This window comes from Cygnus atratus, chromosome 6 (genome assembly GCF_013377495.2).
Source record: "Cygnus atratus isolate AKBS03 ecotype Queensland, Australia chromosome 6, CAtr_DNAZoo_HiC_assembly, whole genome shotgun sequence".
Taxonomy (NCBI): Eukaryota; Metazoa; Chordata; class Aves; order Anseriformes; family Anatidae; genus Cygnus; species Cygnus atratus.
Window position 1 is genome coordinate 35,906,491 of NC_066367.1, and position 15,014 is coordinate 35,921,504.

Here is a 15,014-nt window from a genome sequence, read left to right on the forward strand (position 1 = left end):
TACAATTATAGTTCTTAGCTTGCTGAAACACAAGTGGATGACTTTATTACACAGGTTACCAAAAAACAACAACACCAAAAAAGAAAAACAGAAACAAATCAAGAGCCCTGCAGACAAATACAAATTTGAGGAGTTAATTTTGTAATTTTGGTGTGTGTGTGTATATAAATTAACTTTTGCATTATTTTATTTCTAGTCCAACAGCAATTCTTGGTAAGAGAGCTAGGATACTAATTTTGCGTGAGAGGAAGGTAAATTGCATGTAGAGAATCCCAGTGCTGAGTAACTGTTAAGAATCTGTTAACAATCATTGCTAATCACTGCTGTTCTACCTGGTTTGCTGCAAGGTTGTGATTAAGAGTAAAAGTGAGAAATCTCAAAGGAAAAAAGAAGAAAGACTTCATATATTTTCAGTCTTTTTCTAGCAAAATGTGATGATGTCACATAGAATAGGAAGGAGTCATCCCGCTAATTGACCTTTGCAAAATTGCCCATTTGCTTAAAAAGCTACTTGAAACGGATCAGTTATTATTTTGATTACTCTATTTCTTTCATGTTAGTGATTATAATGGCACCTGGTAAAATCCGCTTGAAAACTTTGCTTCATTCTTTCTTCTAGTGCAATGTACTTTGGTCTTCTGAACAACACTGATAAGTAATACTGACTTTTTTTCAAGAGAGATTACAGTTTTTGATGATATGAGACAACAGAGGTGGAAATACATTCACAGGCTTACTTAGGTTATTAGTGCAGAGGGAAGCAGGAGCAGGTGGCAAACTGGATGGCCATCTAGATGTTATCAAGCTGACAGGTATCCAAGTGATTGTGTGTTACAGCCTCTAATTTTGATCTCTGACTAGCTTTTAATAAGATTTAATTACGGGCTTTTCAGCTGTAAGCTGTGTTCGAAGATGTTCCTTCCAATCACATTAAAAATATACTTTGCAGAAATTCCTGTACTGACCAAAACAATGGATTTTTCCGTTGTAAAAGCCAGTGTTTTACTCCTGTACTGCCTGGAATTAGCAACCTAAAAGTTATACAAGAGGTAGTTTCACTGTTTCTTCCCCCCCCATTCGGATGGATTAAAGAAGATGAAATAAGCTTGGAAGTGAGACCAAAAAAACTTTTTTTTTTTTTTTTTTTGTTCAGGTTCCTTGATTTTGTCACTGGACATTCATAGCGACTTCTTTGGCTTGTGTTCCATGTAAATCTAATTTCATTCGGGAGCCAGGACTTTTTCAGCACTGCTCCTGTGAAACTTGGACACAACGATTTGAAAATATGTCCAGACCAAAACAGATCAAGGCGTCACACATGACTGATTCAGCGGAGCATGCTCAAAGACAAGACGGATGTCTCCGTGTAGCAAACAATTCTCTAGGGTAGGGAAAGTGCTCTCAAATCCAGTCACCCCAGAATAAACACTAAGTTAGACACAGCCTAAATGTGCCTTCCAGCACAGGCTTCCACTGCTGACTAGATGAGAGCCCCAAGCCAGGCTGCAGATCCAGCCATGCCATTGCTTTTATATCTCTCTTCAGCCTGCTAGCAAGCATTTGAAATCATTAAAGCAGAGTTGGGGTGCACCCTGCAAGGGGGAGGAAGAACAAGAGGGAAAAAAACAAAACAAAACAAAAAAACACTTGTTAGAATAATTCTGTGAATATGTTTCATTGGTATTGCAACTCATTTTATTAATTTTCCATGAGTGTTTGTAAGTGTGATAGTTTGCTCGCCAGTGCTGGCAGAAACTGGGAGTCCTGGAAGGCTCCGTTGGAAATATTTGCTGCTTGGATCTCTTTGATTTTCTTCTTCCTTTTGAAAGCTTCAGTTATCTAGTAAAAGACCAGAAACCATAGTATGCAACTTTTCTGATGACTCTCCTACAATGTATGAAGGGCAGCTAGAGGTATAAATAGTCTATAAAAACTACATGGGTTTTACAAGTACTTAAAGGTTATTCAAGTAAACTTCAAGTAAGATGTTAATAAAGCATATTCTTTTAGGACAATTAACAAAAATATTAATTTGTTAGGCAGCTTACTATTTAAAGTAATTAAATTGTTAAGTGTTGATTTACTGTTAATCAAACTTAGGGAAGAGAAAGATATTCTAATTTTAATATTACTATTTTGTCCTAAAACATCTTCAAGAAGCTTTTGGACCTTCCCCCACCCCAAAAACAAAGACAAACTTTTCATTGCTACTAATTTTTATTAAAAAGAGTGCCTTGATATCGAGTAGGGTTTGCTCAGTTATTTGTCAGGACAATGACACAAATTAAAATGGATCTTCATTAAGATGACTATTTTTTACTGTGCACCTTAACCGGTGCCAATGTCTTCTGCAGAATGTTTTATATTGTAGAGTATATATGGAATGTGCATTGATGAACAATTTTAGACAGGCCTGATTTGGCTCTCACTGCTTTCATTATGACCCATATCAGATTTTTATGTACTGTAGCTACTGGGACGTGTGGTGCCCAAGGTAGATTTAAGCTAAGTTGGTATTGGAAGCAGTGTAAACTCGGCTGTGCTATGGCTCCTGTGGTCATGGCTATGCTCCTCTGATGCTTGAACCACTTTGTTTCAAGTTAACTCTGGTATCCTTCCACTGCCATTTGCAATGTAGAACAATTCTTAGACAGGAATCCATGCAATTTCATCATATCATTCATTTTTTTTTCCTTCCTTTACCCCCCCCGATCCCCCTCAGTACATTTCTCCCCCTACCCTAGCCTTCGTATTTCTGGCACGTATACGTCCACAGGTGTTATTAAGTGTAGGGTAGCATGTGGTGTCCATGCTTCAGTGCTATTGCAGAGGAAGGACTTCCTACAGGAAAAAAATGATCACTTTCAGTATTTTGCAGGCTGCCCATCTAAGCCCATCATTGCCTGGCATCTACACACTAAGGGCAAGGATCCAGCGAACTTGTGAGTGGGCACCATGCCATGTGAACAGATGGGCATGGAAGTAGGCAGCCAGTAGACCATGTATGTGCATCAACTGTGGGTGTTGAGGGCAAGATTCCCAGTGGAGAATGTCCAAACAGCTGTCTGGCCTGAGCCAACATGCCTACGACCAAGCAAAAGTGCCATCCCTAAATCCTGCTGAGTTGGATTAACCTTCAAAAATAAAAATTGCTTCTGCAGTAGCATAAGGTGAGTTTTTGGCTTGTTTAAATCTGAGAGAAAGAATTAGGCAGGCAGGATAAAGACAAGCACTAAAGTAGAGCCTACTAGACAGGACTGTGAATTTGTCTAGGAATATTAACAGTATTTTATACAAAGGCATTCATATGGAATATAGTAACTGATGACTTACAGGAGTGTGACATCAACGTTAATTATGCTCTTTCTGTTGAGACGGTCCTTTCAGGAGAGACTGAGCTTTTGAGTGCATTTTGTTTGTAATGTATGTGCTGGATGTGATTTTGTAAAGGCAATTCTTCTGGTTGTTTTTGCACACTTACATTAGCGAGCTGTAATGATTTTTTGCTTGCACCTCTGCCCTGAGAATACTATTCTGGGGTGCAGTTTCAGGTCAGAGTTGTTGACACAGTTGCTGTCTTAGCCAAGTTCCCACATTTGCTGTCTTTATTTTTCTAAGATCTAAAGGGGATGTGAAAAGATAATCTATCATTTTTCTCTGCCTGTATTAACTTTGACTTTTACCTTTTATGGACATAACATCAAAGAACACATTTTTGCAGATGCAAATGTCAGAGGCAAAGAACACTGAAATACTGATGTCTACTGCATTTTTGCTCCTGCTGTTTTCACTCCTTATTTCCTCTATCATCTGTAATTTTAGCAAAGCACCTGCAGTAGTTAAGATTAATATATTCTAATCAAATGGAGGACCAAAAGTAACAACTACATTGTGTATAGAAGAATATGAATAGGAAACTTATCAATATATTTCATAATATATATTTTTGTGTGTGGCTGGATGAATGCTGTCACAGTGTGCACGTTGCTGTATTTGTTACATATTATAGGCTGTAACAGAAAAGGCTAGTGCAAATGTATAAAAAGCTTTGCTTTAAATGCTCTTTTCTTGAATCAATGACTATTGTATTTAATACAATTAAGGCACATTGAAGCTTTGATACCAGGTTCCAGTCTGATTTCCAGTCGGAAAACCTTAGGATTAGATGCACTGCAGCTGTTGGTCCCTTTGTCAGGCTTTGACCCCCAGGTACACGAATCTGAGCAATCCGCAGTCAAGTTTAGAGCAGCCTTAGGATTTCTTTTACTTATATGGGTGGTAAGAACCTTTTGTAGCTGTCTCCTCTTCCAGATATGATTTTGGCAGATATCCTACTCCTGAAAAGGCTGCAAATGAAGCCAACGACATCAGCTGGGACTCCCTCAAAGCAAGGATCAATTGGACAAATTTCAAAGTCCATTTGGGTAGCTAGAGAGGAACAAAAGGGCTCCTACTTTAGGGAAAATCTGCTCCTGGGAAACGGCAAGACATTAATGGAGAAAAATACCTAGTGCCTCTTGCAGGCTTGCCCTTGGAGTTAAAATATCAGCCCTAATTGGGTACCCCAAATTTGGAGTATTCCTCCAAAAATTTGGGGAAAGTAGGTGATATAGTTTCAAACAGACCATGCTTTGTAATCAAAATCACGATTTATCCTCTGATCACAAAGTTCATCCCGACACCAGCTGAAATTTAAACCAGAATCTGAATAATGATTTTTCTGTTATTTCATGAATGAAGCCTCTGAATAAATTGAGATGTTTCCACAAGAAAAAAAGCACTGTGGTGCTTGTCTACAGTGACTTCTGAAGCCAGAGAGCACTCCCACGTGATTAAATTGCCTTGATATAAAATACCTACCTTCACAGGCTGCAGTAGGAAGGAGGACCCTCTCACTGTGGGAAAGGTCTATAGGATTCTGATTTATAAGAGAGCAAGAGGTCAAGGGAAGCAAAACCATTATCATTATTTTCACAGACTCTGGAGATCTGAACTGAATATAGAGGGCAGTGTGCTCAAAGGGAGACATGCAGAGGGAACGCAACACAATCCTGCTTTTTCTTTTCCCCCTTTTTTTTTTCTCCCCACTGACTTCAGTCTGCAGATTCTGCTGAGAGCATGTCATATGTAACAAACTCAAGCCTGTAAGGACTGTGAAGTGGTTTTCTTATTAAATGATGCATAGAGAGATTATCTGGTCTGTAGCCAGCGCACAAAGGCTCCATCCATTCAAGTTCCTATTTCTGAGGAAAGCATTCGGTCACCTGCGTAGTAATGAGATTTCGGGGACTTGGGGATGGGGAGGGAGAAGAAGGAAGGCTGGTGGGGACAGGACTGAAACTGCACTTTATGCCTCTATCTCCCTGCAAGCCTCAGGAAAAAAAAATCAGAGCATGCTAACATCATGTTACACTGCCTTGTAGTCTCTATTACTTTTTCTTCCGAAGAAATATCTTTGGACAAGCAAGGAGAAAAACTCCTACTGTGGCTCTAAAGTCAGCCTCTGGCGGACAGTGGTGGGAGGGCTCCGAAGCAAGCCAGGAGAACCGGTGGCCAGAGCTGTGGGCAAGGAGCTGCTGGGACACGGGGAGCTTGCCCTGGGGCTGAACGGGGTCTTCTGCTGAGCTATTGCATGGCTGCAAGGCACTGAGAGATGGGTGGGAAGGGGATTGCCCCCGCTGTTTCCTGACCGCATCCTTTTCTTGAGGATGGGCCAAAAACTCTTGCCTTCCAAGATGACAAAGGAGCATCTCTGAATGGGAAGCCTCATGGGGTTTTCTCAATGCCTTTCAGAGCATAAGAGAAACTTTATCATATCAGAGTTGTTTCCAAATAATTTCTGTAGATAATGATGGACCTGCCATACTGCTTAAGACCGGCTCTTTAAAACAAATCACTTGGAGCACAGCAGTGAGTGAAATGTTACAAGATTTTCCTTTCTCTTGCCATAGTCAAGGTGTCTTTCAAGAGATGGGGCTATTAAGAAATGGTATAATAGATTTTTAAGTTTCTCTATCTAAGCAATTATGAGCTGTCACTGCCATACCAGAGTGACGAGGAACAAAATGACCACAGGCATCACTAAATCAGGTATCACCCCTCCTTCTCTGAGGGAATGATTTTCACAAAAGTTTATGTGACTAGTTTGTACTTTTATTGCAAACTTTCAAGCTGCCACCAGTAAGTTCGATCCTATAAAGAACTGAGTGTTCTGGCCCTGTTCCAGAGAAACACTTAAGTGCATTGGAGAGTGCTTTGCTGGATTAAGTCCAGAGCTGAGCAACATGCAGGAGCAAGTTCTTGACAGTAGGGGCTTTCTTTCTTTTTGGGGGTATTTGTAAAAGAATCTCCTTGATAGTTGATTGCAGTGTGGGTAGGATGAAACAGAACAATAGTTAGACCCCTAAGAAGAAAGGTCAAAGTGTGAACAAAGTGGTGATTTTTTGGTAGAATTCTGACAAAGACTTCCATGAGAACCACCTTCTTGGTGGAGAAGTAGGGTGGCCAATGGAGACAACCACAGGCATGTCATCCCAGGGTTCCTCATCCAAAGCAGAGCTCTGCTGCACCAGGTGACTGAGAAAACTATGGCTTTCTGAGTTGACAGGTTGACTTGTGGGTATATAATCTATGGCTAATAATTTATTCACTAACCTTGGAAACCACCTAGGAAGGTCTTACAATTACCTTAATTATTTAGGGATAAAAGTGAATTCAGAGTGATGTTTCAGGAAATAATTCACTGTCTATAGGTTGCATTGCAGCAGTCTGCCTCGACCTTTTGAGAAATGTCAGTTGGTTTTGTTAGGTTTGGTTGAAACCAGAAAGAAGTATGCTGCTTCTCAGTGACTAGATGAATTAGGTCAGAAATACGCTTGTAATGGGAAATAAAATCCAAATCAGTCCTCCAAGTCTCTCTTAAATCAATGTTGCGCTATTTGAAAGGGCTAGCAATGAGTTAGTGGTGACGAATTCCCAAAAAAGAGGGAGAATTTAAAGAACAAATGGGAACACAGAAATGAAATTGGACATCAGGTTATGGTATATTACTTCATTAATGTTAAAATAGCAGTTGTCAGATGGTTGTCCCTTCTCACCGGGATACCAGGCATATGTAATGGAGGCTTTGCCTTTGTAGGAAGTATGATGACGGATTAGTGCTTAGATGCTGGAATAACTCTGGTAGGAGATGGATACCCTTTAGCTAAGTGAAGGGGGGGAGCTGCTGAGGCTGAATTTAACAAAACCAGACTTGCCCACAGACTTGCAAGTGCTCGCAGAGTGGATTTTTAATGCTGCAGGTGACATTGTTGCTGACTGAAGAATGTTCATCAAATCAGAAAACTGCTGATAAGCTGTGTTTCCCAAAAAGGGATCTCACGAACTTCTCCTGTAAATCTCTGCCTTTCATCATACCCTGGGAGGTGAGGTAGAGGACTTGTGACACTTGTTATTTAGGTTTTGCTTCAGTTTATTAGGGTAATCGAATGGAGATATATAGAGAAAAAAAATGTCAAACCATCTCCTTTATGGTCTACTTATTAAAAACTGCAGGAAAGAATGAAATCAATCCAGACCTTCCTTTGAATATTTGACTAGCTCAAAAATATACCATTGAAAATTGTTAGTTTTTGTTTTTTTTTCATAATTCTTCAGTTTTCCTTTATTTTTGAAGAAATGTGAGTACTGTTACCCAGGCTCTCTGGCTAAGAACATTTTAAAACTGGACTGAATACTCACATAAAAGAAGTGATACAGATATCTCATTCAGTAGTATCTGTGAAATATATTTATGAACAAATTTGTGTAAGGCTTGATTTAATTTTATAAAATCCATCTTATTAAAGAATGTTGTTGTTGATTTTTTTCAAGCTGTTTTGATTCAGTTTTTCAAAACTTCCATTCCTAAACTAAGAGACTGGTAGAAATGAGTAAGAATTTCTTTGTTTCCATTAATTCCACTTTTTATCCATATATATGTGTGTGTGTGTATATATATATATATATATATTTTTTTTTTTTTTCAAGAGAGCTTATGTAGCTTACGGATTGTGTATGGATTGGTTTATGTAGCTGTGGCATTTGGTTGTTCCAGTAGGAGCTTCAGGACTTTCTTGCATGAAATTACATTGCTCACTCCTGGCCTACAAAGGAATTTCTTTTATTTTTGTCCTGTAAGAGAAATATTCACCACTTTAGCAAAACTGCAAAGTATCACATTAATGATCAGGTAAAAGGCCTATTCTTATTGTACATATGAAGTTTTCCTTAACATTTCTGCTTTGCAGATAGCAAAGAAGTTGGCACGTAATGTCATCTACACCTGGAATTTAATCTTTTTTTCTACATTTGTACTTCCTGGAAATCTTTCTATTGTCTTTTTATTATAGTACCATGAATAACTTGTTAGTGCTACTAAAACAGTACATTTTACTATCTCCCTTCTTTATTTGGTTGTGGATGGGTTTAGTGCCTCCGGTATTATTTCTAGCATGTATCAAATGTGAGCATTTCATTTGCTAATGCTCTGAACGCTGAATCTAAGACCAGACCAAAAGCTCCGATCAGTGCTGTACACTTCACAAAGATGCATAGGGCCCCCAGTAGACAAGTACAATTCCCGGAGATAGCAACTAAATATTAAAATAGATGCTGTGGAGTAGTAGTGTGTCTTGTTATTTAATTTGGATGAGTGAAGAATCTATTTCAGAAAGCATCATTGGGCAATATGCTCTGCTGTATGTTAAAGAATAATAAGAGTGGAGGATCTGGGTAAGAAATGTTTCCTACGATCTAGACCTGAATAGTTTAGTTATGTCTTGTGCACCATAGGACTTTGAGTTGTTGGATAGTAAAGAAAAAGATAAATTGAATTAATTTATTTTGAATTTATATACATGCCTCTGCTTGCATTAATATTAAGTTCCATCCAAAATCTAAATGGAAAGACTGTAATCTTAGAAGTTCTCTCAATAGCATCAGCAAATCATTCTTGTTTACCCTACATGCTAATAAAACAGGAACATGACACTCCTGAAAACAAGATTGCAAAATACAGAAAATGTGGTCTGACATTTTTTTTCTCCCCAAAGGAGGTACTGCCACTAACTAAAGTATTTCTTATGAAAGCTCGATTGCTTAAGATGCAGAATATTAAGAGAGAAAAACACTTTAGGACACAGCCATGTCACCAGCTGTTACTCACCCTTAATGAAATTGTTAAGTGATATTCTTCATAAATAGGTCAGAGAAACTTTTGAATTGTGAAGAATGTTTTATCTCTTTCTTTGAAATGTTTGTATTAAATTTAGAACTGGTAATTCATTAAGCTCATTAGCTCTGACTAGGAGAGTAGAGCAATATCTAGGATACAGATTTCAAGGCTTAAAAATGTTAGTGCTTACAAATAAACATAAAAGCAATGTGTGGAGAAAAAATATGGGATCATAATATGTTTAACTGTTTTTTGAGCGTGGCCCTCTGGATTAATTAAGAACATTTTCTATATTCAGACAGTTAAATATAAACAGAATACATTATGACTCTCCATTAACTCTGTTTTAATAGAGAAAAAGAGAATGCATTATGATGAATACAGTGAAAACTAGTTAAAACCATATTTTGTTGTTTGCTTTTTGACCTCAATTAAAAGATGAGAACATCACTGAATTTTACAGAATCTAGACCCCAAAATATATTATTCTTGAGTAACGTCAAATTTAAACAGTAAAAGTTTTGAAAAAAAATATACATACCTTTTTGGTATGCATATATTTTTTGGTATTCTTTGTTGCATAGTTGTAAAATGCTGTTCAGTTCTTCCAAACCCTTGATTTGTGATGTATCTTTTATTTAATCTTAATAGTATAATGGAGTCTAATGATTTTGTAGAGTTGAGTCACAGATAATTATCCTGGCTTCCTCTTGGAAAAGAGGGAACTTGAGGAAATCGAGGACTTAGCCCTTGGGAACAGTTATAGAATCAGACCCCAATATTGCTGCAGCCTTCCAGTCATGGAGTGTTTAGAAATAGTCTTTACAGACATTAAAGGATAACAGATATATTTGGTGCTTATTCACGCATTTTTCTCTGGTTTCTTCAGTAACTTGTTTGGTCTTGAAGTTATAAGTATCTTTTCTGTAAAATGGGTATAAAACATCTAACCAGTTATACAGCTGTTGAGATTCTTGATGTATTTTTAAAAAGTCCTAATTTCAAAAGATTTTTATCTATTGGTTACGTTTTAGCTTAATTTGCTAATGTCGCATCACAAATAAGCCCATTTAGATCTTTAGGGTTTAGTAGCTGTGTATTTCTGATATCTAGGGCTTAGGGGAAACACAGAAAAGTTTTCACAGAAAGGCAGTAATAAAAGAAGCCAACTTTCCAAAACTACATCCAATACACGCCCAGTAATTATATTTGTTGGTCCATCTTCACCTGTATCTATTTGAATCCTCTTGGAAAATAAATCCTTGTTTGTTTGTTTTTTTTTAAATTTTTATTTACTCATTTATTTATTAGGTAAATCGTCACAGAAGAAATCATTCCCAACATAACTTAACGCTTGCAGACATCATTAGTACACAGGACCACACGGTAAGCAATTGCTCTATAGAACTAATAAATCACTCTTGTTATTTTAAATGTTTTTAATGTCAGTGTTACACATTTACACAATACACATTACTAAAGAATAAATACATGAGTCTTTGGATGCCTCAAGATGTTAAGAGATTTGAGGGACTCTGATTAATCAATAAAAAGAAAAAAATTAGAAGATACAAAGCAATTTGTATGGCTTGACTTTGCTGTTAACTTGGTTGTACTAGATTGATATTTCATCAGTATTAACACTCAGTATAAAGGAATGTGAACATGTCTTTGTCCATGTGAAGCTGTTTTTAATACTAATATTAATACTTAAATTTAATGTTCACTTTTATTTATAACACAATATTAATGACACTAAGAATTTAGGGGGAATATTGTAGAAGGATAGTGTTTTATTTATTATTACTATTAAAATATTCAAATACAGGTTAATCAAAGAAATGTTAGTATCAGTAGTACTTATATGAACTTTTCAGGATTAGATAGGTTCATAAGCTTGTCGTTCCTCTAATTAAGAAAACTATGGAACCTGTATGTGATTTAGTGATAATTACTACTTTTTACATTGTTCCTAATGTTGTTAGTTCATGTGAGCGTTGTTTTATTTTACTTAAATAGAAACTCAAATATTTACACATACATACTCTAATATTTTTTTCTAAATAGTAAATTATATATATTCCATTTCCTTATTTTTATTCTAATCCTTTCAGGGCAGGGCATTTGTGGTCATTTTCTCAACCTTCCATACGTTGAAAAGGTGCAGGAGGGGCAACAGCTCAACAACAAATGATGATATTTATTGAGACAGAAACAACAGAGAATATCATTAAGATATATTTGGTATTCTTTTTAATCTAATATCATCCCTTTGCAGAAGGATCGAAAGTAGATCCTGAGCTGTCTTGGAAGTATTTCCTAGAAAATCTGTACAACAGAAAAAGGGATATTAACAGATGTTGAACAAGGAAAATATAGTTTCCTGAACAGAGTTTATATAAATATTGGGGCCATCCTTGAAATCTTTTTTATTTGTCTTAGTGATAAAGTTGTTTTATAATTCCATAAATACGCTGTATGCTCATTACAGAGAACTCTGTGTACATTATCGAAAAGATGAAGACCCTTATTTTCTTAGAGACAGCACCTATACTAATTCAATAAAACCAATATATGTAAAGTTACTTTGTTTAACCTGAGAGGTCTCACGAATATCTTGTATTTCTAGCTCTTCAGTTTTGAGCTCTTATATTTAGAACAAAGGATGGATTTGAGCTACATAATTTAAAGCGGGATATTTTATATGCCCAACATTTGTTACTGGATTTGATAATCTTGAGGAAAATATGACTAAACAGCAACATTTTCATCTGGAAACATATCCAATTTTTAACTTTCCAAAATGTGAGAATAAAGGTAATTCAAATCCAATGTTGAAAATCACATTTGCCTTTAGTTTTGGATTGGTTAAAATAACAGTCTGGGAAGGGTGTTGGTAAACTTTGAAAGGATGAGATTTTTGGGTCTGATTCAGAGAAGCAATCAACAGCTTGAATGGTTAGCCAATGCTCCTCCCAATTTCTGTTTCCAGATGGATAGAAATATTAAAAGAATAACCTTTCTAATATGTTATTTGGCATCCCTGGCCCTGGCCAAACACCAGTTTTATGCTACGAAAATGAAGGGTTAGAAAGGAAAGAAAAATTTCCACAGATGTAAAGTAAGTTTGATTAAAAAAAAAATAAAAATAATAAAAATGTAGGTGGAGTTGGGGATTAAGTCTTATTTTAGCTCTAATAATTCACCCATCCATCACTAGATAAATAGTGCCATGACTCTTCACAATAATCCCTATATACTTCCTGGGTTTTCTATGGCAATGATATGCATGACAGGAATTTGCATGACATAAGTACAAATTATAGAAAATGCACACGCTAATCCCCGTGTACACATTTGAGAATGTCACCTAAATCATTGTCCACACACCTCCTCATATGTACAAACAGATAAGTACACAGTATATATTGCATTATATTTTACATACAAGTAACAAACAAAATCTATGGTAATAGTTATTATATGACACTGTTAATAAAATGCTATTTCATATAATTAAAATAACAGGTATGTTTGATTTAAAAATCCTTATGTTGCACGTCAAAACATGTTTTATTGCCATTTAATAGCTTTACAGGTGGCAAAAAGTCTATTGAAACTGTTGCAAAATCATATTGTGACAAAAATGGTGTGGAATTACTAATACCCCAGTCAGGCACTGACTCAGCAGTGTCTCAGGGAAGACATGACCACCCTGAATCACGATTTTGCTTTTTGAAACACTGAGGTGTCCATGAGTTCTCTTTTTCCTTTACTGACACAACTGTGACTTCCTTAGGTAATGAAATACGATGATCTAATGCCTGGTCAGTGGGGCTAGTTGAAGACACCTTTTTTTTTTTTTCCCCTTTATTCTTTCTTGATATAAATTTACATAGTCTACCCCAAAATCCCAAATCCGATATCACAGCTTCATAAGGGATGTTTCGACAGATCACACAGAACCATGTATCTGACCCAGTGTCTCTTACTCCTGCTGGACTAAGAAAAGCATATGCAGAACTTCGGAGGACCACAAATTGGAAGGGAGAAACAAAAACAAAGAGCAAGTCTAGGATTCACTTCTAGTATTCCAAAACTCAAATGCAACATTGATAACTGTGCAATCTGATGCTGCAGCCTCATGTATATCAGCAGAGTCTATCCTGTTTTGACACCACAGCAAAGGTGGCAGGTTTCAGTAACAGCAGCAGCAGAGTAGGGGATCTATGAAGGTGATATCAGGTTGCCAATACTACATACTGCTTTGTGTAGGTAATAGCTAAAGGCTTTGCCTTTAAGGGCTTTGCCTTTCTGGATGTATTTTGGAAAATGCACGTCACAGCTGTGCTTTCCTTTGTTTATAATTCCAGTTTCAGATTGTATGCTGAGAATTGACAAACCGCTCAATTTGGTTTTCTGCATTATAGCATGAGATCACTTAGTTAAGTTGGAAACTTGAAGACAAGTTTTCCCCGCACACGGATGCACAAACTCCAGTGAAGTGTGACTTTTTAAGGGCTGCGAGGGGTGAGAGCCTCAATACCATATCTCATCTGAAAGACAGCACCACTTAAAGCACGATGCCTTCTAGCATCATTCTTGCATGAGCCTTGATTTAGTATTGACTCAAAGCAAAATGTGGCACCTACGAAGGCAATGTGACTTTTCCTGTTATACACAGATTTGGTGTTGCTCTGACATTGGTTACCCCTAAACAGGATTCTCTTTAGACTATAATGGTCAAGAGGTTTTTACAAAAATAGTGTGCCCTTCATAGCTATTAAGGAAACATGAACTCCTGCAACTCAATATATGAAATGACATAATTTACTTAAAATGCGTTTTAAATTAATTTATTTTTTACTTATAGCTAGAAACTTTACTTGCATTAATATAAGTTTCTGCTAACTCAACAAATAGAGTATTATTATGGGCTTTTTTCCAGGTTAATTATGCATACTAATTGACTTTAAATGTTGTTTGCATATTTTCAAAAGAACTGACTGCTACAGAAAAAATAGGTGACTAAACTGAGAATTAATGATAAAATGTCCGCATACTAGATTAGCCAGGTGCAGACTCTTATGCATGTACTGACTAAATGTATACATTCGCCTGAATAAATGATATGTTGGTTTCTTTTCTTGCAGGTAGTGGAGAAAGAAGGATATCTTCTAAAAGCTAAAATAGCAGACGGTGGCAAGAAATTAAGGTACTATATATGAATGTTACAGAACTTATCCATTGTAAACACATATCCACTAAGCATGCATAGATATGATAGCAGCTCATAGCTTAAATGACATTGTTTCAGTATTAATCCAATGTATGATCAGCTTTTGGAGTTTTACAGTCCCAGAAAGCAAGCAACAGCAGCTAACAGGCTGATTGCAGGCAATGAGCATGTGTTAATGTTAGCCTCTACATTATATGTTATATGCACATTAGGGACAGCCTTAGGGCACCACACAAACTAATATATTTTCCAGTGGGAAAGTTTTAGGTGCGGAGTGTGTGCTTGAGGGGTCAAGGATAGGAACCTGCCTTGTGGTGATGCCACAGGGATGTATAAGCAAGATTATCAAAAGCAGTCAGCACTTACTCGCTTTTAACACTATTTCTGCTGAAAGCAATGTGAATATTAACTATTTATGGAAGGATTTGCTATCATTTGCTGAGTCTAGGTACCTGTAAAGTGGAAGCAACGATGTGACAAGTACTGTCCATTACCAATGGGAATGAGAGATTAATGTGAAACATTGTTTTCTGTCTGGACAAATAAGTTTTCATACCTATA

General features: G+C 36.8%; 1 protein-coding gene across 1 annotated transcript in view; it reads left to right on the forward strand.

Annotated features, from left to right (window-relative positions):
• Window positions 1-15,014, forward strand: part of ARHGAP15 (Rho GTPase activating protein 15) — a 313,229-nt gene that overhangs the window by 19,741 nt on the left and 278,474 nt on the right. Inside the window, exons 2-3 of the mRNA XM_035556046.2 lie at window positions 10,526-10,600; window positions 14,368-14,429. Coding sequence (XP_035411939.1) covers window positions 10,526-10,600; window positions 14,368-14,429 — 137 coding nt within the window. The remainder of the gene's footprint in view (window positions 1-10,525; window positions 10,601-14,367; window positions 14,430-15,014) is intronic.